At 63.3% G+C, this 26,532-nt stretch overlaps 1 protein-coding gene across 1 annotated transcript; it reads left to right on the top strand.

Moving 5' to 3' along the window:
* The first annotated feature begins 791 nt into the window (after positions 1-791).
* On the top strand, positions 792-25,424 carry LOC119096321 (serine/threonine-protein kinase 17B). Its single transcript, XM_037219160.1, has 7 exons — positions 792-1,076; positions 14,784-14,984; positions 17,490-17,628; positions 20,476-20,602; positions 21,158-21,206; positions 22,355-22,534; positions 24,214-25,424. Exons 1-7 carry the CDS (start codon positions 910-912, stop codon positions 24,998-25,000), a joined length of 1,650 nt encoding a protein of 549 aa, XP_037075055.1. The 5' UTR covers positions 792-909; the 3' UTR covers positions 25,001-25,424.
* The last annotated feature ends 1,108 nt before the right edge of the window (positions 25,425-26,532 follow it).

Raw genomic sequence — 26,532 nt, forward strand, 5'->3', positions numbered from 1 at the left:
TATCGGATCCAGGTCTGACCCTGGGACACATCCAAGCACATGTCCGATCGAGAGTGAACATCGCATCATTCATGACCGCATCGATCCATGCGTCGTAAAGCAAACCATGGTGTTACTCAACCTGTGGGTCTGAGTTCATGCCCTTTTCATATTGCCGAATATCCTGGTAAATCTTGACATTCAAAACATCCGCTTGTGCTTCCATTACCAGGGGTAGGCCACGAAGTCGTGGCCCTAATCAATAGGCAGAATCGTTTCTATTTGGGCTTTGTCTTTGGACAGTCTGCGCGGTCTTTGTAACTTGACCATCAAGACTCGAGTTCGGATGTACCCCTGCTGATGTCCGACATCCCGCAAATTTGCATATTGCCATACCACAAACGTAACTCATAATAATCTCAGATAACTCTTCTATGTCTGTTCAGGTGAACTGTGCAATTGTCCCGTCAAAATGCATAGCCGAATCCCGTTTGAGAACTGACAAAACCTTTAGGCCAAGTCAAGCGTCCGTCGTGATCATCCAAGACAAATCTCCTTGACATACTGAGGTGCCATGGACACCGTGTGCAAGCGAATCAATTATTGCCTACCAATCCCCCGGCGCCCGCTAAAAAAATAAGCAGCCCCGCCACCAGGACATGCCTGCCAGACGCGTACAAATTGGGACCTTTGCTAGTGGCGAGCGACCGAGCGATGACGTCACGCGCTCAGGCTCCGCCCCGCACCGTGACGTCAGGTGGCTGGCCTGACGCCGCGCGCGCCGCCGCCCAGGCGTATTCCGACCGAAACAGCGCTGTGAGGTGGGCGTGTGGCGCGAGCTCCTAGCGCGGGCTTCGACCGAGCTGCGGAGGACGTTGCGAGCGCGCGTCGAACAGGACTGGACGAGCGCGCGGCGCGAGGGGCGCGGCGATGCGCGAGGTTTTCGACGTGCAGTGCGGCCGTGCGCCGCGCCGCGCGCTGCTGGCAGCGGCCTGCGGCGGCGGCTTGCTGACCCCCAGCGCTGACCGGCTTCAGCAGCTGGTACGACCGGACTCCATCTACGACGTCTACCTGGTTGAGGACGTGCCGTTCGCCAGGTGAGAGTGCCTCCCGAGCCGGGGACGCCGTCTGTGTGTGCCGGATGGGAGGGTCACTCGGGGTGGGAGGTCGCCGCGCGGCTGTGCGGACGAAGCATTGTGGCAGTGGCCTGTCACGCTCATGTGACCTGGCGCGAGAGCGTGGCAGGTGTCGGGAGCGGCTCGGCGCCTGGCGTTTGACGTTCGGCACGGCCTCTGGGCCAGGCTGCCGACACGTCCTTTGCCACATTTCAGCTGAGCTTGCAGGGGTTCAGCGTCGATCACGCCCGCACGCATCAGCAAATCGCTCCCACGCCTACGCGTTCATGTCGACTCAGAAAGAAACACTGCCTGGCAAAGGCTTCCCTATCGGCCATTGGCCGGCGTCGGTGGCCGGCCGGGTGCTCAGCGAGTCGCTCGGGGCCGGTCGTGCGGTCCGGTCCTGACGCGGCCAGCCCGGACCCCGGCCGCCCGGGCCCCGGCCGCGACCGGTCGGCCGCGTCTCACCGCTGGAACGTCCGGCCTCCCGTCTGCAGCCCGCCCATCCACCTGGCGGGCGCCGCCCCGCATTGTGACCGCTGCGTGTTCGGGCGCCGCTGCGGCGGGCGCGGGGTCACGCGAGCCGGGCGGTGCCGATGGCCGCGTGAGGGCCAGCCGCGCGAGACGGAAGTTGAGGTTCCCGAAAAATGCGGGGTTAAGGCGGATCTGGCGCGCCGCTTGGGCTCGACGCCGGCTGCCGTGGGACGGGCTGGAGAAGGTGCACCCACAGGGGCTGCCGAGTCACAGCTACTGCGACGATTGTGCCGCTAGCGGGTAACTAACGCAGATCTGCAGTGATGAGAGATTCTGGCACCGGTCTCAGCAGCTTTCCTTCCAGCCCAAGCCCATCCCAGACGGGGCAGGGGAGTAACCACTGGCCAGCTGGCGCAGGGTGCCATTTAGGAGACGGGAGAAAGCTGCCTGGCCGACGGGACCGGTTAACAGCTGGGTAGCGGCTCGACCGGTGTTGATCAATGGTGGTTGGGTCAAGTTTGTTTGTACATAAAACAATAAGTTCATTTATATCTGTATATTGAGTTACGTTAATCTATGCCTAGAGACTAGTTTAGTTTGACTGCACGGCGGGTTAAGTTCAGCTAAAAGAAGAGCCTAAGCCTAGAAGTTGTGAAATATAGCATCCTCTGTTCAAAAATGAAAATTTTGTATTGTCTTACGACGGCGTAATTCGAACATTCCTCTTTTGATGGTCTGTGTCTGAATGGCACAGCTACCGCGGGATAACCTCAGTGATTCGTAGCAATAGCTACATACAATGAGCATTCGTCCGGACGAAAGTCATTCACTGCTCTCGGACGGTCACCGAACCCGCGCCAACAAAATCGTTTGGAAGCCGTGAAGCGACGAGCCGAAGAGGCAGAAGTCCCGCTTTCTGTGTCGTTTTCCTCTCATCTGCCCGAGGTCAAGCAGGTCACGCTGCGACTCCTTGCGTGCATTCCCCAATATCTGAAGCCATTATGTACGTGACAGGCGGGGCTCGACGACTCCTCGCTGTCGGGAATGTTATTTTGAACCGCCGCTCACAAATGTAAATATTGCCTGGTCAAGGAGGCTGAACACAATGGAGCCCCGGAGATTCGGCGAGGGCTTACGGTGCCCGTTGTCCGGAGCAAAACACTGCGCAACAATAAACTGCCCCGTGTTTATGCTCTGGGATGGGTCCCGGCAGGGAACAGCAGCCCGGGGCATTCAGGGAATGCTCCGCTGGACATTCTCTTTTTGACAGCTCCTCCAAAACAGGGATCCTTTCCCATAGTTCACATTGTCGCGGCCTTTAGCGCAGGAACTTGTCCACCGCGAGGGCGCCTGTTCTCCCTGAAACGGAGCCCCTGCGGCGACGCTGGTTCCCCATCCGAGCGAGCTCTGCCGGCGCCAGCCTTCCTGGGATGGGGCGCCGACGGTGTCAGTCACGGGGTCACGGCGGGGGCTCGTTTCCACGCGCGGCGGGATGCCAGCCGGCGCCGCTCGGTCGCTGAGTCAGAGTTGTCGGCTGCGCGTGCCGCCGCCGCCGGCCCAGAAGGTCGTCCGAGGCGCCGTCACTTCCTGGACGGAGAGCGGCGGGTCGGGGCGAGCCACGCACGAGCGCAGCAGGCTGGGCAGGCGGGGCAGGCTGAGCAGGCGGGGCAGGCGGGAGAGGCGGGGCAGGAGGGGCAGGCGGGACAGACGGGGCAGCCTGGGTAGACGGGGCAGGTGGGCAGGCTAGGCAGGCGGGGCAGGCGGGGAAAATGGGGCAGGCGGGGCAGGCGGGGCAGACGGGGCAGACGGGGCAGGCGGGGCAGACGGGAACAGACGGGGCAGACTGGGTAAGTGCGGCAGGCAGAGACAGACAGGGGCAGGCGGGGTAGATGGGGCAGGCGGGCAGACGGGGCCAGGCAGGAGTGGACAGACGGGAAAGAAAAGGAAACGGGCATCATGAAACAGACAGATGTCAGGCAGGCAAGATGGCGGCTTAGTCTGGTAGCCAAACCGGGCAAAAGGTAGAATCAAGAAAGGAAGGCAAATACTGAAAGACTGAGTGGCTGGTCTGTCGGCTGGAGAGTGACAGAACCGCATGAGTGAATGCCCAGGGGTTGTTTGTAGGCCAAAAAGGAGGACCTATCAGGCAGCGGTCGGATGCCGGGCCGAGCCAGATGCTTGGTGGGATGGTCAGCCGGACAGGCAGGCGGACATGCAACCGAACATGCAACCGCAATGACTACCGAACAGACTATCGGAGAGGCAGATAAACAGGCAGATGACGAGGCAAATTGTAAGTACCGTGACGCGCTGCGCAGAGTGTATCGACATGGTTTGGTTGCGAACAACCAACTGAAGGGGGCGAGATATCACGCCGAGGGATCCGTGCGGAGCGTCTGCGACACGTGTCCGCCTCCAACTTGGCATCCTTCAGCGATGTAGACACGTTCGTGGACGCGTAACTAAGCGGTCATGAATAGCATGGCGCCACGGTGTCATTGTGAATTCTGCTGTTCAACGTATGCAAGGTCGCCGGCGTCCGGTTTTGGCGGCGTAAGACTGCTCGCCCTGCCGGACATCTCGAGGGTTAGGTTTCTGGTCGCGGTTGCAGTCCCGACGTCTTCGGCTGCGTTGCAGTCTCCGGTCTTGGTTGGATAGCCCGTTAGTCACATGAAAAACCCTCACCGTTTGTTGTGCCGTTGGCTGTCCACCCAAGGCAATGAATGACGCATGCTGCTAATCGCTATGTGCGTCAGCCAAGTTTTTCTGCGCCGGCTGAGAATTCCGATGCCGAAGTCAAAACAACACGCATGGCTGCAAGAATGCGAATGACGTTAGCAGACGTGCGTCTGATGCTTTCACCACACAGCGCACTGTCTGTCTTTGTGGTAACTGGAAGGGCCTCCGCATCCAAAGCGCAATTTTTGTCAACTCAGTTAAGATGGGCGCGGTCAGCTGGGTCGAGTCGGCCCGTTACCGGTTTAGCAAGTCCCGAGCCAGCGTGGTCGCGAGCCAGCACGGTCCCGAGTCAGCATCCCCCGAGTCAGTCTGCCCCGAGTCAGCCTGTCCAGAGTCAGCTTGCCCCGAGTCATCCCTGCCCGAGTCACCCCTGCCCCGAGTCAGCCTGCCTCAGCGGGCGTCCGCGGCCGTCGGGGGCCGGCGACGTCGGTGCCGTCCGCAGCCGCGTGACCTTCCGCGTTCGTGCGATCAAGGCCGCCCGCCGGACGGGACGTGCGCCGTGTGGAGACGGCCGAGCAGGATGTGCTGCGGCGAGCGGCCTCCGACCTGGCGCGCTGGGGGAACGACACAAACTCCTCGCCGCTGGCGGACGGGTCGGGATGCGCGTTTGAACGGACCAGGTGCGGAGGTGGGGGTCGTCCATGAGTCATCGAACGCGCGGCAGACGCCGAAAAAGGCGAGATTCGTCGTCTCCGGTCGATGCGGACTATCCCTGGAGCCGGCTGAGAGTTCGTCGCGTGATTCCGGCTGGTTTCGGGGCGTCGCCCGATGAAGTGGCACGATTCTCGATATTTACGCCATGGATTGCTCTCGACTTGCACGTCCGGCGCCACGAAAACTTCGACGCGTAACGGTCGCGCGGCTGCGCCGGGCTGCGGTGAAACCACGCACCAGCTGCCGCCCGCAGAGGCTTTTTGTCCGGCGTTACCGTTCGCCGTGCATTTTTGCGCCGCCTCGGGCGCGTGCATTTTCCGTTCGTTACCAGGCTGTCGTTGAACTCCTGCTGGCCGGAGACTCTGGTGCCGGGTTCACACGGCGGTTTGGGGTGCGAGCGAGTGCGGTGTCCGCTGAGGGCGGGCCACCACTGTCGCTCCTGATGACGTGTCCCCTGGCCGGCTGCCCGGGCCGGCTGCCCCTGCTGTGAGTGTGTGGGCTGGCAAATCTCCGATGAGCGCCTGTAGTGACTTAGCGGAACTCTGAGCGCTGAGCAAGGACCACGACCTGACCGAGTGTTCAAACGGCGGCTCGCTCGGGATAATCAGAGACAGCCGCACGAACTTCATGAACGCCTCATGGCCGGGTCGGCGCCAAGTGACTACGGAACCGGGTACACAATGCCCACCTTAGCGAATACCCAATCACCATTCAGCCCAGCACATAATCACTGTGAAACCGGGCAGAATAACAGTTCGGGGCGTGGACGCACCAGCACGCCGCATGCCTTCTCAGCCGCTCCCATGAGCTCCGTCATGTATTGAGGACGCCAAGCCTCCACTGGCACCGCCGCCAGCCAGCCGGCCGACCGCACAGTATCCGGAGGGGGACGCGCCGGCGCGTCGCCTGCATGATGTCATCGCGTGGGTGGGCGCGCGCTGGAATGCCCATCCCTGCGGCTGCTCCCCCCCAAGGCTCACAAAGAGGCTAAGCCGGGCCACGCCGCGTCGCGCGCAGCTGACGGCGCGAGTCGCCCGACCGTCGCGACACGCCGAGTCGAGGTCGCCGCCGGCTCGCCGGTCTCGGACGTAAAAAGGAGAGCGGGTGCGCCGCGTCCCGGCCGGGGTGCACGTGATGGCCGGCGGAGGCAGGCCTCTGCAGCAGTGTCAGGGCGATCAGACCAGCTCTCGGAGCTCCTTTCCGGTCGTCGCTGCTTGGGCGGTCCTGGCACCGGCTGCCGCGCCACGGCAGGCGTGCCAGCCGTAGGTGGGGTCTGAGGAGAGCAATCTGGCACTCACCAGTGGCGCGCGCTGTGTCGCCGGCTCCAGGCCGCGGCAGCTGAGCCTTCGCGCCGCGCCTGGGTGGAAGAGCGGGCGCCGTCACCGGCCGACGGCGGAGCGGTCGAGGAGGGCGCCTGCCGCCAGCTCAGGAGCGCCGCCTCCACAGTGCTCTCGGCCGGCTGCGAGGTCGTGGCCGCGCGACGGTAATGACGCCGACGCCGTCAGCTGGTGCGAGACGACACTGTCGCAATGCCGGTCCCGCTGAAAATGACCGGCCGCACTCAGTCGACCTCCAGTAGTCGGCCGCCGCCGCCCTGCTCTTGAACTATTTCGGATCAATTTTCTGGCCGGCTGGGCGTGCGAGATGCCCCCCACCTGACATTGACAGTAGGCCGACCAAGCGTGGATCGCCCGCTGTTGTGAAACAGGCCGCAAACAGATGGAGTCCCCATCATTAATCAGCCGACAGCGTTCCCACACTAGGCAGCGATGCACGCAAAAGTGACGCTCCGAAATGAGTTCAAGGCGGAGGTGGTGTTTAATGAGTGCTGCGCTGGGGCCGCGTCCAATTCGCCCGCTGTCCCCGCGCTGACAGCCGGATTATGAAACGCTCCTGCCGGCCGCGCCGCCGAGGTATTGTTCTATCCCCTCGCCCCTCCCCACCCGTCCCTGCAAGGACGCTTCGAGCACGACCAGCACGGTTTGGTCGAGCTGCGGCGCAGCAGCGGGTTTTTTTACAGTGGCGCGGCGCGGGATCGATGGGTTCGACGCAACAGCTGTTGCCTCTTCTGCTCGAGGTGAACGCCGGCGTTATCGGGCAGCGCGCGGGCATGAGGAAGTGCGCATGCATTTGATGTCGTGTTTTCGGGATCCTTTCTAGTAAAAATTTCATAAGTAAAAGTTCCATTCAAATAGTCCTGGAATCGACCCATCTGACCTATTTTGAACGATGCACGCCATTTCTGACGGGACGGGCGACTCTCGGAAATTTCCTAAGCCAGCCAGCGACAGGTCAGCGTGCCCGTATTCGGGCCTGGTTTGTCACGCAGTCTGCCGACGGGGCAGGGGAGGGGTGTTCCTCCCACGCGCGGCAGCCTCCTCTCACACCGGCCTGTTTTGGCGGCGTGCGCCGCTCGACCCGTGACGTCACGAGCGGGCCGGTGCAGGCGTGAGAGCCGAGCCGAGCCGAGCCGGCCGGCCGCCAGGCTCGGGGCAGGGGGGGGGGGGGGGGGGGGGGCTTCAGGCCGATGAGCGGCGAGAGTAGTCTTTGGCGTAGCTGAACCGATATGGACTGTGACCGAAAATGCTCGTGCGGCCGGTTGCATGACGCGTTTCAGTTGCGGTGAGTCGTTCAAACCTTCGGGGAACGGAGAATGCTTCCATGGGCGTATACCCTGTCTGCCTGCATGCTGAAGGCTCCTTTGCACTTTAATCCGTGTCGTTCTACGAATGACCGTAGTTGTCATTAGTGAACTTGCACCATGGTCCACCCCTACTTGCAGCCGCGCCCACTCCTGCACCTAACCACCATCACAAAGTCGTCTTCATGCTTGGCATCAATACCTAGCGAACCATATAGCTTGTTACATGCGACATCATCGATGTAATGTAAACAAATGCACCGCTCGAGGTCATGGCTTTAGGCATGCTTGTGTCTTTTGTTCAGCCGTTCGTGCAGGGTTTCAAATCAAGTCGCACTCCGGTTGTTATCTATGAAGGCAAAGTCAACAACAAGGTCGATGCGCTATCGCGACTGATACGGCTATCTGGCGGAAAAAGTGCCTCTGCTTCCCTTATCAGCTGACAGGGGCTTAGACACTGCGTCGCATATACGGCCAACGAGCTGGGGTTTTTGCGTCCCCAATCTGCGACGAGTCACACTTCGAACGATTCCCGCGTTCCTTTGTCGGCTCAGCATTTTGCCCCGAGCTGATATTGTGGTTTGGAAACTTGCGTAACGACATCCGGCCCGGTCGTCGCATCTACGCCGTCTCGCGATATTCCTCGGCCACGTTACGCAAATGATGGCTCGCTGGCGATCGATCACCGCCGTCTTGACCAGCGCTGGACGTCAAAACATCCACATCGGCGCGCGCCGCGGCCCCATCAAGGTCAGTAGATCGTCTGGCCGCTGGCCGCCCGCCTCGCCAGCCCCGAGTCGGACGTGTGCGCGTCTGCACGGGCGGTGATCGCGCTGCGCCAGATGACGTTAGAGGGCATCCGCCTTTATCACTCCAGAGGTGGGTTTATGGCACGCTGTCAGGTCTTCTCTGAAAGCCAGTCAGGGCGGCGTCACCTGACGTCATGGCGTTACGTTCATCGGCGGCGTGGGTGACTGTTTGCGCCGCCCCCGCGCCGGTTTCGTCCTTCCGACTGCCGCTCCGTGCGCCACTTTCGACGACTCAGACCTCAGCACGCAGCGCGCGGCGTTCGCCGGCCACTCCCGGGTAGGTGGACCTCCCAAGGGCCGCCAGCGCTGTAGACGGAGCACTCACGGCCACTAAAACACGGCCCATTGTTCGCGCGGCCCCGTGTCCGTCTCCACGGGCGGTCGGCGCTGAGACGAGCCGGCCGGGATGGGCGGCCGCCATTACCGCCCGTATCGCGCCATCAGCCGTCTGGAGACCGCACAGCTGTGCCGTCTGCCGGCGGCCGGCCGGCCGGCCAGCAACGGGGTCACAGAGGTCACGAGCGGCCGGCAGGGGCGCCGCCAGTTCGCAGGTGGGCGCGGTGCAGGGCCGCCGTCAGGGACGGAGGCATGCGGGCCATGAGGCTCGTGGCGCTGGCAGGGCGTCACGGAGCGGTTGGACGGACCCTCTGCACCCAGGGCACCGGGCCGTCGTCTGGCCTTGCACTGTACGTTCACTTGACGGGCGAGTCGGCCAATTCTTGGCTAGCCTGAGTGCGCCTCCGCGACCGCCTGCCTGCCCGTGACAGCGGCTGGCCGGCGGCGGGGGCGTCCACGGAGCTGGCCGGCCAACAGGTGTGCCAGCCGGCGGCGGCGGCGGCGGGTGGGCGGGTGACACCAACCGCTGCACGGTGTCGCTGAGTCACCGGCAGCACGGCTGGCAGCCAGCCAACCGCTCCCCCCCCCCCCCCCCTCCTTCGCGCACTGCCTGAGCGCGAACCGGACAACGAGACTGCCGGCGTGCCTGCGACCCGCCAGATCGGCGCCAACCTTCAGGATATGTGTTGTTTTGGATGTGACCAAAACCAGTTTTGGAGCGCTGCCGGACGCCGGTGAAGCCTTCTTGTCGATTCACGAGTCTGCGGTACCATTTTGTCCGGCTCTGTTGGCGTCGCGAAGTGCGTAGTTGACCGCCTGCATTGCGGTGTTGTCCGGGAGATGATGGAAGACGATCACTCACATGTGACCTTCTGCCTCGTCTTCGAGGACGGTGACGAGTGTTTTCCCATCTGCACGCTGTGTCGTGTCCGTGTGACAGTCAGCGACCTGTCAAGAGCGCTAGCATTCACCGTGTTCCATCTCTGGTTATCCCGGTCGTCCGGCTACCGGGCCGCCGATGCAAAGCAGCACTCAAAGGCGTCGTGCCGGTCCGCCGACACGGTATACAGCTGAGCCGAACCGGGCCATGCCGAGCCGAGCCGAGCCGGACCGGGCCATGCCGGGCCATGCCGAGCTAAGCCGAGCCATGCCGAGCTGAGCCGAGCCGAACTGAGACGAGCCGAGCCGGGCCATGCCGGGCCGGGCCATGCCGGGCCATGCCGAGCTAAGCCGAGCCATGCCGAGCCGAGCCGAGCTGAGTCGAGCCGAGCCGAGCCGAGCCGAGCCGGGCCATGCCGGGCCATGCCAAGCTAAGCCGAGCCGAGCCGAGCCGAGCCGAGCCGAGCCGAGCCGAGCCGAGCCGAGCCGAGCCGAGCCGAGCCGAGCACGAGCCGAGCCGGGCCGATATAAGCCGCTGGCTGTTTTGTGTACCATTGCGCGTGGACATGATTTACCTTTATTGACGCCGCCTCCCACCAATCTCATGCTAATGCTGAGTAATGCGTAATAACTGCCGAGTTTCACTTTTTCGGGGTCAGCTGTCGACGCTGTGGGCCCGACTCGCGTGGTAGCTGGGTGCCGCGCCCGACCCGGCCCGGCCGCTCGGCCGCCCGCCCGCGCTGACCCAGTTGTGCCATTGACGCTGATTGTCGCTCGCCCGCATCCCGCCGCGGCGAATTTAATTGCGGCAATGCATCAATGCGCCGATTGTGCACAGTTTGTGGGCGGCGGCTGGGCCTCGGGCGCTGGTGGCCGCGAGCCGTAGCGGGCGGCCGCGGGGCGAGGACGGCGGGACCTGACGAGCTCCGGTTCCGACCAGCGACCGAGCTCCCGAGCAGCCCACACGGGAGCTCGGTCGGCGGGAGTGATCAGCGGGCGGCAGAGTGGGAGTCAGTTGGAGCGGGATGCAGCGGGAACATGGAAGCAGCTGAGGTGGGGGGTCAGTTGGAGAGGGAGTCGGTGGGAGCGGGGAGCGCTCTGAGTGCACCGAGAGCGCGGCGGCGGATTCCGCGGCCGACACCGCCGCGCGCGGCCCTGTCCGGCTCCGGCCCAGGCCGTCAGGGTCCCGGCACGCTATCGGGGGAGGATCCGGTCTGCGAGGGTGGTGATCCGTCCGGCGTCGGCAACGCGTCCGGCTCCGAACGGAAACGGCGTGCGGGAAGCCCACCGCCGGAACTGACTCCGATAGCGCCCGCGTTTTCTGACGTTGGTCGGCGGCCGTGCCCGAGCCGCGCCGGGGTCGCGCCGGGAGGCGCGGGGAAGCGCCGGCCGCGGCCGCTGCGAGCGGATTAGAAAGCGGCGTCGGCTCGTTCGGGCGCGTGTTTACGCTTCCTCTCGCGGCGCGGCAGCCTTGCAAAGGCACGCAGCGGCTGGCGGCGACGCGTCCGCCAGGCGGCGCCGACGGAGGCGGCAGCCCCTCCCCCGCCGCCGCGACAGGCTGCACCCACGCACCTGCCGGCCACGGAGCATGACGGCCGGCACGCGCTCGGCACGCACTCGCCGGCACACGTCAACGGCAGTCGTGTGGACCGGGCCGCCTGGCGCAGCGCTGGTGGACAGTCGTTACAGAGGGATTGGCTCTGTCTGGACTGTGCTTGCAGCGGGGCGTCACCCCGTCCGTTGACCGCGACCTGCCCTGACCCGCTCGGTCGGAGGCGGCGTGGAAGTCACGCGGGACGGTCGGGTGCCGAGCCGAGCCCGCAGACAAACGCCGGGAAGCGGCAGCCCGGCCCCGAGCCGGTCAGCCCCCAGCCACCGCCCGCTGTCGAGCGTAGTGTAGGGCGGCGCGCTCGCAGCCGCGGGTCTCCGGTGTCGGCCGGGGTCGGTCGGGGTGCCGTGACCGCCCGCCCTTGATCGGGACTCGAGCCTGACAGCGCGGCGCCCGCGCGGCCCTCCGCCCTTCAGCCCGCGGCGGCCTCCTACGCGCCCCGCGCGGGGGGCCGGCGCCGAGCGTGGGGAGGCAGCACGCTAGCCTGCCAATCCGGGTGGCACAGCCTCGGGTTTGCAGCCGGGGAACGTAGGCCGATTATCGCGCAATATGCATTATTATCCTGTCTGTGTTCATTTTCCAGCGAGATTCAAAGCAAAGGCGGGCATAAACATTCTGTTAGCGTCAAACTCTATTCCTTTGATTTTTCTCTGACGCCATGCAAAAGTTCTTTCGCGTGAGCTTTTTTTTCAACGATCGCTAAGGCATCGACAGACTTTGTCAGCTCTGTGCCCGGCGCGTTCCGCTCCCATCCGCCGGAAGAGGAGCGGCAAAACTGAGCTGGCGGCCGCCTGCCGCAGCAGGCCTCGTCGACGGCCGGGCCGCCGGCGCTGGCAGGGGCGAGGACGCGCCGGTCGGAAGGGCGCCACTTCCCGCTGCGGTAATCGGAGCAGTATCAAACGCGCGGGCGCCAGCCGAGGCGCCGCAGCTCCGGGCGTGTCGCGCCTTGATGGATCGCCCTCCGATCTGACGCGCCGGCTCCGGGAGGTCCAGGCGGGTCGGCCGGTGCCGCCGCCGACGCCAGTCCCCGTTTTTGTAAGTCATTTGCCAATCCGCCGGAAGACAGTGCTCGCTACCGCAGACACACACGCTGTTTTTGTCGGTGCCATTGCGCGGGCGAAGCCGGGCTTTCGCAACGGGCGCGCGGTGTCCGCCTCGCCCCCTGACATCGCTGTCAGCTCTTGTCGGGGTGGGGGCACGAGCGCGCGGTGCCCGCCGCATTCCCGGACATCGTCAGCGCTTGACGTCCGTCTCGCAATACCGGAGAACAGCCGGGCGGCGCCGCCACCGTCGTCGCAGTCCTGTCAGCTGCGTTTGCGAGGAACCGCCACCACCAGCGCCGGGACCGGCGCCGCCGGCCGCCGTCGCGGCGTCACCGGCGCCGCGGCGCGCCGCCACCAGGTCCGTTAGCGGAGGCTCCCATGACCGCCGAGACGTGCACGCCGCCGCTGCTGGTCGGCGTTTTTTGGGCTCGGCGTGAGTTAACCCTCCACGCTCGGGTCAACTGGAAATATGACCGGTGCCCGAGCAGAGCAAAAAGCACCCGACGCCGCCTCCCTGGCTCAAACTGGATTAACGGTGCGCTCGGCGGCAGAGCCGATGGAAAGTTAACCTCGCCGTGCTCCGGCACGGTTCCGTCGTCCGCACGCCTTCCTCCGATTTCATTTCTCTCGCCCACGCCGCGACAGAAGAGGCCACCTCCGGGCTGAGCGGCGGGTTTAGTGCCTCCTTCAGCCACCGCAGGGTTTCGCCGGTTGTCAGGCGCGTGCGGCGGACGGAGGCCCGGAGCGGAGCCGGCGGCGGCGGCTGGTGGAATCAGGCCCGGCCGGCGGGGCTGCGCCGGCGCCGGCGCGCGCCACCCACTCTGCTGCCGCTCGCGAAGCCGCGACACATCCGGCCGCAGCCTGCCGCCGTCGCTATTTACACAGTGCCGGCGCGTTAGTAGGTCGCTTTCGTGCGGCCGGCCGCGCGCCCTGCGCTGACCCGACCCGCCCTCCCGGCTCGCATTGTCAGGATCGGGGCCACAGCACCCGAACGCGGCGGCCGGCACGACCTCTCGACCCGCGGCGCCCGCCGCCGCCCGGCTAGCGCCGCAACTGCGACGGTTCGACAACGCTGTCTTCGCAAATATGCTGTCGCTCTCGTCCGCGATAGCTGTGCCGTTTTTCCCTGCCGTTTGATTGCGCGTTTTTCGTAGCTGCTCCCCAGCCAAGGCCGCGTCCTGTTTGCACGACGCCGGCGATAGGACGGACGCCGCGGCAGGGCAGATGGCTGTCGGTTTTGGTGGACGGTTGAAGGGTGTGTTTCGATTGCTTAGCTCGTAGCCGACTGAAGAGGCATGGCTGGTATCAGTTTGCCCAGTGTCTGCAGACGTGCACCGGCAGCCGGCGTTCGACCGGCGACCGCTCGGCTCCGCAGTGGCTCCGCGTTTTAGCGCGGGGGCCGCGCTAACGCGAGCCCCACACCATCGCGGAGACCGCGCTAACGTGAGCCCCACGCCATCGCGGAGATCGCGCTAACGTGAGCCCCACGCCATCGCAGAGATCGCGCTAACGTGAGCCCCACTACCGCGCTAACGTGGGCCCCACACCACGCTCGTCGTGCCGGCCGGTCGGCCACGCTTTCGCCATCTGCCGAGGTATCTGCGCAGCCGCGGGTGCGGGCAGAACTCACACCATCCGGCGATTGTCCCGCCACTGCCGCACTGCACCTCTGACGGCATGCCGGCCGGCCCCACCTGACCGACCGGCGGCGCCTCGCCATCGGCGACACCGCTGCTGACGGGCGAATTCCAGTGTGGCGGCGGCGCCCGGCCGACGGCGGCGCCCGGCGACACGGTCCATGCAATGGATCGGAGCTCGGTGCGCCGCCGACAGGCAGCCGTGTTGGCACGCGCCGCCCGGCGCCGCCCGGCGGAGGCGTCTCAGGCGCCATGTCGCTGCCGTAATAGTGTCGCTGGTCACTGTCACGCTGCCGCGAGGGACCATCCGTCACGGTTGGCGTGTCGTACCCGTAATAGTGACGCTGGTCACCGCCGCGCCGCTGCCAGCAGCCGGCTGTCACGTGGCAGACATGTGACCTCCGTAATGGAGGTGGCGGCTGCTGTCGCGTCGTCGCATGGTCCGTTGTCGGTCATGACTCTCCCATACGAGTGGCGCCGGTCGTCGTCACAGCGTTACGCGGCGCCATCCGTCACTTGGCGCCGGGAGCATCCGTCCCACCGCCGCCGGGGTTGCCGCCAAAGTGGTTGGCCGGGCCGACACAAGGCTCGCTCTCGTCCTTGACACGGTCGTCTGGGCAGCTCCAGTCAGTCGGCTGCAGCGCCGAGGGGTGTGGCCGATCGGCTATTCAGTCATCCCGCTCCCTGCTGATTCACAGTTCGCGGCTGGGTGCGGCACTGGTCGTCTCGGTGAACTTGCAAACTCAATCGATTAATCAAGCCGAATAAACATTAATTTATTTATGCACGGGCGAAATGGTGTCTCCAGTTTGTCATCGGGATGAGTGGCACATTTCACGAAATAATCCGAGTTTATCTGCCGTTCCAGGGGCCAGTTTGCCTCCGTCCGCAAATGCACACACAAACTGACAGGACAAAGATTCGCCGCCAAGGTTCTGCGCAAGAGGAGGCGGCTCACAGATATCTACCACGAGATCGCCGTTCTGGACACCTTCGCCGACTGCAACCGCATCGTCCAGCTGCACGAAGTCTATGAGACCAACACGGAAATCATACTCGTTCTGGAACTGTGAGTACAGTGCTTTCCTATGCGGTTGGTGTCGCTGTAATCTCGGCCTCCCCGGGTTCTGGGACACCCTCTGAAAATGCGCCATGACCGGACGAAACCCCGACCCGAGCTGTGTGACGACCGTGCAGGGACGCGGTGTCATGCCGGCGCCTGGCACGTCGTTCAGATTCGTCGCGGACGTGTCGCACCGTGCTGTGAACGTGTTAGTAGTGTGCCTTAACCGTCCTGTAGGCTGTGCGGTGGAGGCATCGGCGGAGCGCCGCGATCTTATGCTGTGAGGTTTTTGACTGGGCCCGCGTCTGATGCTCCATGGAAGTGTTTGACCTTTCCCGTCCTGAGTCTGCGCTTTGCACATGCCTGAGACTGCCGTGCGCCTCGTGCCGTGCCGTGCGCCTCGTGCCGTGCCGTGCTGCGCCGCGCCGACGGCCGGCGGAGGCGCGCGGCCAGGCCGGCGGTCGGGGCACGTCCTGTGGCCGCGGTGCAGCCGTTGACCTGGCGCGCCGGAATGCCAGGCGGTCGGCAGCCGTGCAGCGGCGCCGCACGCTGCCTGGGAACCGGACGCCCGTGACTCGGCCTTGTTAACCTGCCGGGAATGCGGCGCCGCCGGGGAGGACGGGACCGCGGGCAGGACGAGTGGAAGGGCGGCTCGGCGGGAGGACCGCGCCCCGAAGCCGGCGCCGGGCCTGGAGCCCTCCCTCGGCCCGCTGGCGGCTGTGATCATCGAGAACGGCTAGACTGGGTCATTCACCTATCTGTAAATCTACTCTTTCGCTGCAGCTTTTTCAAACTCAAAGGCCGGAACAGCTATCTTGATTGCACGGTTTGTAGATAAAGGTTCCGGATAGTTCCCGGTAAAAGCCCGTTCGCTAGGCCATTGTTCTTCATAATTGTCGTTGAGGTCGCTACATTTCGAGCCTTGGAATGTAGGTGAATGTCAGCAGCAAGGTAAGCGCCGATATTGGCATACAAAACGGGAGGTTAATTCGCCGCAAGAGATCGGGAAGACTCACTGGCTTGCATGCCCTTGTCTTCCTGCTGGCATCCTCTAAGGGCTGTCGCCAGCCGGCGTCATGCCACTTGCCTCAGAACGCTCGGAGCGACATCAGAGTTTCCCGCGATCGTCCGTCCAAGCCCGGGAAGCTCGGCCGCGGCCAACACCTGATACTCCGAGGAGGCGAGCGCCTCCCAGTGAAACTGACCGCAAGAGCCTCGCCTGGAGCCCACACACACGGCAGACTTTTGCAGCGCGGTGTTCGTCGCCGGGCCGGGCGGCCGTCGGGGCAGCGTGAGGGGACCCGGCGTGCCGCGGCCGGGCGGCGGTCGTCGGAGCCGCGTGCAGCCGCGTTATCGGCGTCTGTTCGGCAGCCGGCCGGGGCCCGGCTAACGGTGTGTTGTTTGCGGTAGCCGGACCGGCAGCTAATTAGCCGTGAACTGATTGGGTCGGCGGCTCGGGCTCGACACGCTCGGACGGTCGCCGCTGCCCTGTGAGCGTTGGCGCAGGCCCAGCCTCCGGATCGCTGGTAGAAGCAGAAAGATGATGCATTCTGCCAGGAAATGTGCAAAGGACGCAAAAGGAAATTGACTGAATGGCGAACTTGCCACATTGACAAACACGCGTTACATTGCCAGCAGCTTAGAGAGATCGTCATGAAACCCGGAAGATGGGCGACACGCCTGCCTCGCAAAGGATCAACTGCCGTCTGTTGGCCTCAATACGTCTCTCCTCCGCACGGTCCCCTGCTCCGTGAAGCGGCTCCAGCCGGCCTCCACTCGCTCCGCGCACTGTTGATCGCCGGCACTCAGAAGGCGTTAGCCCGATTACCACGACCCGCGTGCGCGCGCCAGCCGCGCCGCAACCTGCAGCTGCAATGAGGAGCTAATGACCGCGAGCGCCGCCGCCGCCGCCGCCGCCGCAGCTGCCGCCCGTTCGACAGTTCTGGGTCATGAACCGACGGCCGGGCCTGCAACAGGCGAGGCGGCAGCGGCCACCGGGCACCGTTATCCCGGCGGGGCGCCGCCGGGCGAGACGAGCCCGACCAGACCCGGCGCGGCGCACCGGCGCTCTGTTTGAGCTCCGTCTGGTAGCTGTCTGAGCGCTGTCCGGTGGCTGTCTGAGCTCCGTCTTGTGGCTGTCTGAGCACTGTCCAGTGCCTGTCTGATCTCCGTCTGGTGGCTGTCTTGAGTGCTGTCCGGTGGCTGTCTGGGAATCCCGTGTCGTACACACCCACTGTGCGTCCATCGAATCGCCTGCGTGTCTGCCGGTCGGCCTGCTTGTCGCTTCTAGATTGTGGACCAGCGTGGACAGATGTCAGTTGGGACGAAGTTTAACTTCATGCATTACGAGCTTTGTGCTTGCGTTTTTCCGTGTTTTTTTCCCGCCTGCCATCCACCCTTCCGCCGTCTGGGTCCAGCCTATTTTCCATGAAAATATAGTGACGTCGATGCCTGCGTCACCCACGCGTACCGAGAGACAACATCTGATGTAGTGTTGTTTTGTCTCCGCAGAGCCACGGGAGGCGAGATGCAGACACTTCTGGATGTGGAGGACTTTATCAGAGAAGACCAAGTTATCAGATTAATGCGACAGATACTGGAAGGACTGCACCAGCTGCACGATAACAACATTGCTCACCTTGATATCAAGGTAAAAGCCGGTACTTAGCTCTTGCTTAAGAGCCTTCCTCGCCACCTCATGCACCTCACTGGTGCACTAGTCATGCGCCAAGCGCGCTGAGCCAACGAGAGATGACGCAGCAACGCAAACTTAAATCTTATCGGAACCGATCGCAAACAAAACCGATGGAGATTTCTGAACGTGCATGTGATAGCGACGTTACCTGGTGCACGCGAATTCCCAGCCGTCGCGGAATTCGTTACTGTTTGTCGCCAGACATGATTGGGATCGAGACAAACGAGAAGCTACTTTAAGATTGGGGTCTGTTCCATGTATATGTAAATGCAAACTCATGATAAAATGCTTGGACTTGGTGACCGACCTCGGAAATTATCTTTGTCAATACGCTTTAGTCGAAGGCTTGGACCCGATAATCCATAGTCAACGAGGCTGTGCAGCTGCAGGTTTCTCCACATTGGACAAGTGGATGCCAGATACCTGTGCATCCACTCCAATCGGGGTCGGTACATACAGTGTTGTGTGCATGTCTGGAATCACATGACCGTTGTATCGGATAACTGGTGGTGCATTCCTGCCCATCCCTGTCCCCTCGGTCAACATCAGCCACCCACGTGGGCGGTGCCCCCCCCCCCCTTCTGACAGGACTAGGGTGGGTCCCTCCCTACGGCTGCAGGTCAACATCAGCCACCGGCGTGGGCGGGACCCCCCTCCGCCGTCAGGCAGGACTAGGGCGGACCCCTTTAGGGCGACTGCAGCTACCGTCGTGCAGACGGGAAGCCGCGGGAGCCGAGCCCCTCCCCCTCCCTCCGCATCCTCTCGTGGACGGACTCAGCGCTCCTCACGCGCGGGTCGCAGTCGGTTGCGCCGGCCGCCCCTGCCCTCGCCGTCGCGCCCGCCCGCGCGGAGCGGCGTCTGCCGCGTCATCGGCCACGACGAGCTGGTCACGCGCCGCCAAGGTCGCCGGCCGGACCTGCCGGGCCGTGACGGCAGCTGCTCCGACCCTTGTCCCGCCATCGGGAGCGCGGCCGGCCACCGGGCTCCACGCTGACCTCCCAAGGACGGCCTGGCTCGGGGGCGGTGCTTCACAGCTGGCGGCCGGGTCGCAGAAGGGGATCAAGTGGCACTCGATCTGTGACCGAGCCCAGTGGCTTGCGTGGGGTGGGGTGGACTTGAGATCCGGGCTTGTTCGAGTGGACGGGAGAAACTGGCCCAGAAATGCAGCCTTCCTCCTTAATGTGACCTTTAATTATCTGTCCTTTTCTCTCCAGTCATTCACTCTTTCCCTCCCCGTTTCACTGCGTGAGTATTTGTCTCGGGTCACGTCTTGCTCCGAAGTGTCGTTCGATTCCATCCACCGCACCTTATTTAACAGGCAGACGCGTTCCCTAAAGCTGCACACGGGACCCCGCTAATTGTACGAGCATACTCCCCTCCCCTCGCATGGTGAACATACAACCATACTGGTCCTGGCGCGGCGGCGCCGCTGCCACACCTGTTCTATCGGCGCCTGAGTTTTGCCGCCAGGCGCCGGCGCCGGGGAACTAGCTGCGGCGAAAGCCCGCCGACGTGGCTAGCAGCGATCATCAGCTGACTGGGCCGAGTCGTCTGCGGTGGCCGGCCGGGGCCACCGCAGACGACTCGCCGCCGATGATGGCCCCTGGAAAGTGAAACCCCAGTGCCGTCTCGGCGGGGAAAGTTGGCGCAGCGTCCACCCTCTCAACAGCTGGCCGACCGGACTTCACTGTTCGCCGACGAGCTGTGCTGGCCCGGGCAGGCGTGCTGGGATTCATTGTACCCAGATGGGACGTGCTGGGCTCCACTGTTCCAGGATGGGACGTTCTGCGTTTCACTGTCTTTCGAAGGCGCATTAGGCTCCGCCGCACGTGGGGCGATGCGCTGGTTCCGCTGCGCTGAGGGGACAGACGGGACCCGACCGCACCCTGGGAAAACAGACAATAGATGCACAAAACTCCACGTCCTGTGACACTGGTAAACTTCCCCTTATCAGTAGGCCACCTCGACGATCACCTACGCAGCGCTAATCTGAGGTTGTTACGCATCTAACCAAAAATCTCTAACTCGTTGAAGGCGTTGGCTGGCTCAACGGCAGTGTCAAGGCTAACGGGAATGGAGGCAATCCGTTTATATTTCACCAGAATTTGAACCGCTTTTTATGTTTGAAATTCGCTTGTCATTTGTGTACAAAATGCAATTAGTTTTTCACCTACTCGCGTTGTTCCTCACTGGTGTAGAAATCAGCGCCAATGCGTCGTGTTCCATGCCCATGCGTCCTTTCGAAGCGACTTAAAATCACCTTAGTTGTAGTTTGCTTTCAGAACCTGGCCTCTGTGGCCGGTTTTTCACATCTGGAAATCACACGCGGTCTTACGTTTTCGGGTGTTACGCAAGTTAAACTCCCTAGGAATGTTTTGGTAGCTGTCGCTTCGCTCGTTCCGCGAGAAGCTGACGAAAGTCCTATCATTCTGCTTCTTTCCAGATATGTCGACCCGTTTGGTTTCCCCGCATGCTTGTGGCTTCTACATATGGGGAATAAAACTTATCACTAAATCCGAGCCAGTGACATTTCCAGATCACATTGATAAATTAGTATCCAGGAATATTTTTCATTACAAAACATAGCTATCGGCATAACCAGATCAATTTGAAACAGCCGATGTCGGTGACCCTCCAAAACGAGCGTAGCAATAGAAGGAGGATAGACTTCTCTGTCTGCCTTCTTAAGCGGCGATCGCTGGAGCGCACAGCACGCTCTGACATGGCTCGTCGCCGGCTTTGTGATCGGGAATGGAGACCGCGCTAGACGGCGCCGGCTGACGGCGGCTCTGCCTGTTCCAGCCCCAGAACCTGCTGCTCACCGGGCCGTTCCCCTCCTGCGACGTGAAGCTCTGCGACTTCGGCATATCGCGCCAGGTGTACGGCGCCGGCGAGCTGCGCGAGATCATGGGCACGGCAGACTACATGGGTAAGTCGAGACCACAGCGCGACCGCGGCCGCGGCGTGGGCCACCCCTGGTGCTGCCACCGGGCCGACCGTGGAGTCATTCCAGCCGATTCACGGGCGGACGGTCAGAATGCGCAATTGTTTGCGAAACCGGTTTCTGTGGCTGAAAGCGTGCGCTTGAATTGTGCATGCGCCCATGGCCCTGCTGTGTGTGGCTGGCCCTCGCCAGCCCATCATCACAGCTGATGCTGAGTCTGGCCGCGCTGCTTCCTCGTGCCACTGGCATTGCACGAACTGATCGGCGCCGTCCGGCGCGTGCGAAGGTCCCGCTGCAACCCTTTGTGAGTGTATTTAAATGAGCGGCTCGTTGCGGCGGCGGGCGCCACCCCGGCGCCCCATTCGTTCACGATGGCGCAATGGGTGACGGGCCGGCAAGGCCGCGCGCCAGCGACCGGCGCACATTCCACGTGCGCTCACGCGGCCAATCATCGAACTCGCGGCGCCGCTCTGGCGCCGGCCGCCGACGGCGCGCGATTTATTTCCGTGCATCCGTCTACATCTGCTGCTCGTCTTTCAGCGCCGGAGATCCTCAACTATGAGCCGCTGTCACTGGCCACCGACATGTGGTGAGTAGCGACGGTGACGGCACAACAGCCTCGGGGCGCGGCGCGGCGGCCGACCTCTTCCGGTCGGCGTCTCGGCAGGGGAGGGGGCGGGGGCGGGAGGGAGCCGGGGCGGGGGGGGGGGACGTCAGCTGCTGCCGCTCCCCTCCCGGCATTCTCGGCGGCGCTGTATAAACACGCCAGCGGCGGCGGCGGCGGCGGCCGCAGCCGCGGCTGAGTCACGGGCCGCTGCACGGTCGGCCGGGCCGGCCGGGGCGCCCTGGTCGGGTCGAGGGACGACCCCGGCGCCCAGCTGCCGCCGTCCAGCGCTCCTCCTCCGCTGCGCCGCCACAGATCAGCTCATTCACACCCGCCGAGGTGCTTTGTCCCGACTCTGTCGCGGCACTAGACCCGCTAGCCGACCCCGGTCCCCGACACTGTCGCCGAGGCGGCGCCGAACCCGGCCGGGCAGCCGGCGCCCTCCCCGACCCCGGCGCCCACCCGGAACGAGGCCGGCGCGGCGGGCGCGGGCGCGTGCTGACCCGTGACCAGTCCGCGTGCGTGCGATCCCGCCGCACCCGGACGCCGATGCATCACGGGTGAGATCGGGCCGGCCGCGGCGGTCGCCGTGCGCGCCTCCGCGGCACAATGCGCCCGGCCGGCCGCGCCGCCGCTTTCTCTGCGCGTAACACAATATGCCAGAATGCGGGCGGTAATTTATGTCGGCGGCGGCCGGCGCCGCGGCCAGACGCGGCGCACACAATAGGCCCACGTCCGCGCCGGCCGCCATCCGAGCCGGCGCCGGCGCGGCCAAAACAAGGCGGCCGGGCCGCCGCCTCCCGATACGGCCCGCCGGCCAAAGCTGCGCCGGGAACGCCGCCACCGCGAGAGGCACAGAGCCGCGGGGGAGGCGACGGATCCGGGGTGGCCGGCGAATCAGGGTTCTGGATCGAGGTTGATTTGGGCCTCAATTCTCTAATGCATTGTTGATTAGTGGTCGGATGTTTAAGGCCAGTAACGGCCTGAGTTGTCACTGAGTTGTGTCAGTACGGCAAAGCATTTGAGGCGTGTTCTCCGCCTGCAGTGGCGGCCGTGCTTTGGCTGGTGGGCCCTCGTTGACCCGTGTTTGACCCGTGTTTGACCCTCGTTGACCCGTGTTTCCGCCTCCCCAGGTCGATCGGCGTGCTGACCTACGCCCTGCTGACCGGCTATTCCCCGTTCACCGGCTCCACCGTCCAGGAGACCTACTGCAACATCACTTCAGAGGAGGTCGATTTTCCCGACGACCTGTTTATCGACATCAGCGACACAGCCAAGAACTTCATCTCGGGCCTGCTCGTCAAAAACCCGAGGTAGCTACCGCGTGTGACGAGCGGCCCGCAGGCACACCACCCACGCGGCGGCCCAGCTACCACCCTGACCCAATTAGCCTCAGCTGGAGACGTCGGCGGCCGCCATGGAGACGCAGCCACCGGCCATGGACGAGCCGGCCGTGCCGGCGTGCCCAGCCGTCGTGAGCTCATGACTCAGCGGCTTACGCGGGCCTGTGAACCTGTCGTGATCCGTCCCCCCAGCACGGCCGGTCCTGCTCCGCCTGGCGACCGGGGGGGAGGGGGGGGGTTCAGTGGTTTGTCATGCGGCGAGGACGCGCGCCGGCGCCGTCGACCGATAGCGCCGCTTGCAAAAGCGGCCTGCCCGACTGTCCTGATGCATGACATTGACCAGGTCCGGGGCTGACCGCTTGTGGGCCGCCCGCGCCCGGCAACCCTCGCCGACCGATACATCAAACGCGCTTTAGGCGGCTTGTTTACATGTAAGCCGCGCGTGACGATGAGCAGAAGTCTGGCTGCTTACGGTATCACTTCCCTCTCTGTCCCAGCGATTCGGAAACGCTGGCAGCAGTCGGGCTGGGTCGTGCCAGCAGCAGGTCTGCCTTGTCCTCACCATTCTCTAGCTGGCCTCGGTTATTGCTCCGGCCCCAGTACCCAACGCCCGGACCGCCGCTGTGTCCAGGTGCCAGCGGTGGCGCGTGGACGGACGCGTGACCGCGGGGGCCCCGCTCGCCAGCACCTTTGTTCAGCGTGCCATGTTGGCCGCAGTTAAAAACCGCCCGCCGTTGGCCGCCGACCGCCTCCAAAAGCTGATGCTAAGCCGTCGGCTCGCCGCCAGGCTGGAGCCAGCTGCGCCATATTTGGCGCAGGCCGTATCTTTTACCCATGAGCCGTGCGCCATTTGCGGTTATCGCTGATGACGTGGCGTGGAACGCACCGTCTCGGGGGACAGCAGGCGCCGCGCTAAAAACACCCGCGGCGAGCCTGGCGCGCCGACGGACTGAGGCCGGCCCGACTGAGGCGAACACGGCGGGCCCACGCACCAAACACGGCACCGTGTAAAACATCCCGCCCAAGGCCGCGCGGAGCCGGGCAAAATCCAGATCAGCCACAGAACGGCTTTGACTCGTCTCCGCGTTCGAGGCGGTGCGCTTTGCTGGTATGTCTGAGTGGCATACTTCGCCGTCGTATGGGGACGCGCGCGTCGCTAGCATGGCTGATGCATAACGCATGAGACAATGTGTCACCAAAGGATGCATCATACATTCCCAAACACGAGACGTCTCGAAGAACCGGTGCTGCTTTCGGATCCCGTCCAAGGGCTTTGGAAAGGCGAAGCCGTTGCATGTGCCGTTTCTGTTAGCTGGTCCCGGGCACCAACTCGTCCTGATTGACGACTTGTAGCGTGACGTCAGCGCCAGCCCCTCCCCTTCCCCTCTCCGGTATGCCTGCGGCATGCTGGCGGCCCTAAGTGAAGCTTATACCACTCCCCGCAATGGAACGTCCCTTGTCTGACGCGACAGAAAACAGACGCCGTTCGACCTCCAGTGACTATCTGCTGGCGTCTCATTACCCGCATGCTATCGCACTGACACGACGTGCCGTCGCTCTGGGCTCGCGTTGTTTGTGTGCTCGGAGCTCTTAGTGGCGATGTGAGGCTGCGGCAATCTGTCGTTAACGCTCGCCGCGTTCCTTTCCAGTGGACGACGCACAATTCACAGCTGCCTGGAGCACCCTTGGCTGTCGAGCCCTGCGGCGCCGAGCGCGCCACTGACCGTGCCCGACCTGCGCGCCGACGACAAGGACAGCGGTTTCAGCAGTCCGGTCTCGTCCGACGACGAGACGAGCCTGCCGTTCACCGTGCCGACGCCGACGCCGCAGCCGGCGTGCCTCATCGACAACGGCAACCTCGAGCCGGTGCGCGTCGGCCGCACTGGCGCCATCACCGGCGCCTACACAATCGAGAATGCGCTTCCGACCGAGCCGCGGCCGCCCGTCGACAACGAGCCGCCGTCGCCGTCCACCGAGGTCGGAGTGCGCCAGCTGACCCCGGCCGAGGTCGCGCTGCGGCCGCTGACCCCTCCAGAGGTCACGCAGGTCACGCTGCACGCGCTGGCGCCGCCCGAGGTCACGCTCCACCCGCTGAACGCGACGGAGGTCACGTTGCACGCGCTGACGCCCAGCCCGGCTGAGGACGAAGTGAGTGACGTCACGTCCGAGGCCAGCAGCGACCGCACGAGCGACATGTCCTGGGAGGAGACCGAGTTCTCCTACCGGCGGCTGTCCGTGGCGCAGCTCACCGACCGCGTCTGGGACTGCTTCAACGAGCACGACTTCAACGTCGAGCCAGTGCGACCCTGGGAGAACGTGTGTACGGGAGCTGTCGGTCGCGCCAAGGCGCTCTTCATGGGGAAGGCGGTGGCGCCGGCGCCCGCGGCGCGCGCACCCGCCGCCGCCTCGACCCGCGCCAGCCCGCGCAGGCACTGAGGGCGAACGCCCGCTCGCGTCGCTCTGCCGTCATAACTTATTTCCATCGTCATTGATTAAGTGTTATTGTGTAACTTATTGATTGTGTTTCTCGCTGTGGACTCTTCCGTACTAATCAGGGTATGCTGAGTTTGTTGTTGGGCGCGCAGAGAAGCCACGTGGCACCTCTGCTCGCTGTCAAATGTGTAAGTCAGTTTCAGTGAGCTGCAATATGGCCGTGATATGCGCGTGAGTGAGTGTGTTCCATTTTAGCTTACCATGCTAGTCAGATCCATGTAGGCTATTTGGCGGACGTACGGTCTCGCCTTCTATGGAAAGTGTAATGGCGCCACCCGTACGGGACGCGTGCGTTTTATCGTGTGCGGCGCATCGAAGTGTTGATGGTGTCCAATATTTTAGAAATAATAAACATTTGACAAGTTTATTGAGAATGCCTGGACGTGTACGAGACATAACGAAGGCTCTCTGGGCGACTCCACCTGTAGATCCGAAAGAGGAGTGAAAATGGACGCTCTGACGTTGTGCAAGCCACAGGGACGCTCGAAGGTGGTGGTTTGAAACCTGTAATGATCTAGGGCTGGGGCGGGCGCGACGATGCGTACACTGCGCAGTGACGGAACTGCATCACCGGTCATGGTCCAGAAAACAAATGCCCATCTAGCGCTACTAGACAGGTCGGTTCAATAAGCACGCCATGCGCAGTAGTCAGCTGTCTGTCAAGGACTGATCCGGGTCAGTGCACAGACAGCATTATAACTCATTGTCAGCAGCGATTGTTGACACGGTTGTCATTACACGCAACAGCTGGGGACCACGGCAAAGGCGTTGCAAACCTCCGGCAAGCGCGACAGGGAATGTGAAATGCGCAATTGAACTTCAGTCTGCCGGGTCATGCGATACATTAGTTTTTCAGCAGTAAGCAGCATGTGCTGGTCAGTGCCGATGCATTTTCAAGAGAATTTTACCAGGGTCATTGGGCAATGTCCAGAGCTAGCACATCAACGGGATCTGGTTAATACCTGATGCTTGACGCGACACCTTCTGTCGCAACTTTGCAGGCATTGATGACGATCACCAGACGGCGTGCTTTTAATGCAGGCATGCGCATTGGAACGGCTGGAAGGATTAGACGGCTCCGAAAGGAGCATAACTAAATCCAGCCTCAAAAGGACGGGAGCCTGGTCGCCCAACCACAAAACATCCACGCACAGCAGGTGCGGTGCCTGCCGAGGCTGGGCGGCTCATAGCTAGCATCTGCTGATGGGATCATGCTTCGAAGCACGCACCTCAATACTGACTAGAGGTCCCAAGCCAACACGCTGATCACAACGCCTGCGTTTCTATCAATGGGCTGGACTGCTGTCAGTGGAATAGGCGTTCATGGAGTTAACCACTCATGAGAACACCACTTGTCATGGCGTGCGCTGCATTCATGGATCGCCAATGAACTTCCGCATGCCTTGCACTAATGCACAAACACCAGGGGGGGGGGGGCACATTCGCGCACTAGGAATTCCGATCAAGTTCATCTG

This window comes from Pollicipes pollicipes, unplaced genomic scaffold (assembly GCF_011947565.3).
Source record: "Pollicipes pollicipes isolate AB1234 unplaced genomic scaffold, Ppol_2.1 Scaffold_4295;HRSCAF=5057_pilon_pilon_pilon, whole genome shotgun sequence".
In the NCBI taxonomy this organism is placed as follows: domain Eukaryota; kingdom Metazoa; phylum Arthropoda; class Thecostraca; order Pollicipedomorpha; family Pollicipedidae; genus Pollicipes; species Pollicipes pollicipes.

What these genes read in the sequence shown, in the direction of transcription:
- LOC119096321 (XM_037219160.1), top strand. Translation starts at nt 910, where the DNA reads ATGCGCGAGGTTTTCGACGTGCAGTGCGGCCGTGCGCCGCGCCGCGCG. An exon ending in GAGGACGTGCCGTTCGCCAG is followed by an intron (nt 1,077 to 14,783) that starts GTGAGAGTGCCT and finishes CTGCCGTTCCAG; the next exon opens with GGGCCAGTTTGCCTCCGTCC. An exon ending in TTGCTCACCTTGATATCAAG is followed by an intron (nt 17,629 to 20,475) that starts GTAAAAGCCGGT and finishes TGCCTGTTCCAG; the next exon opens with CCCCAGAACCTGCTGCTCAC.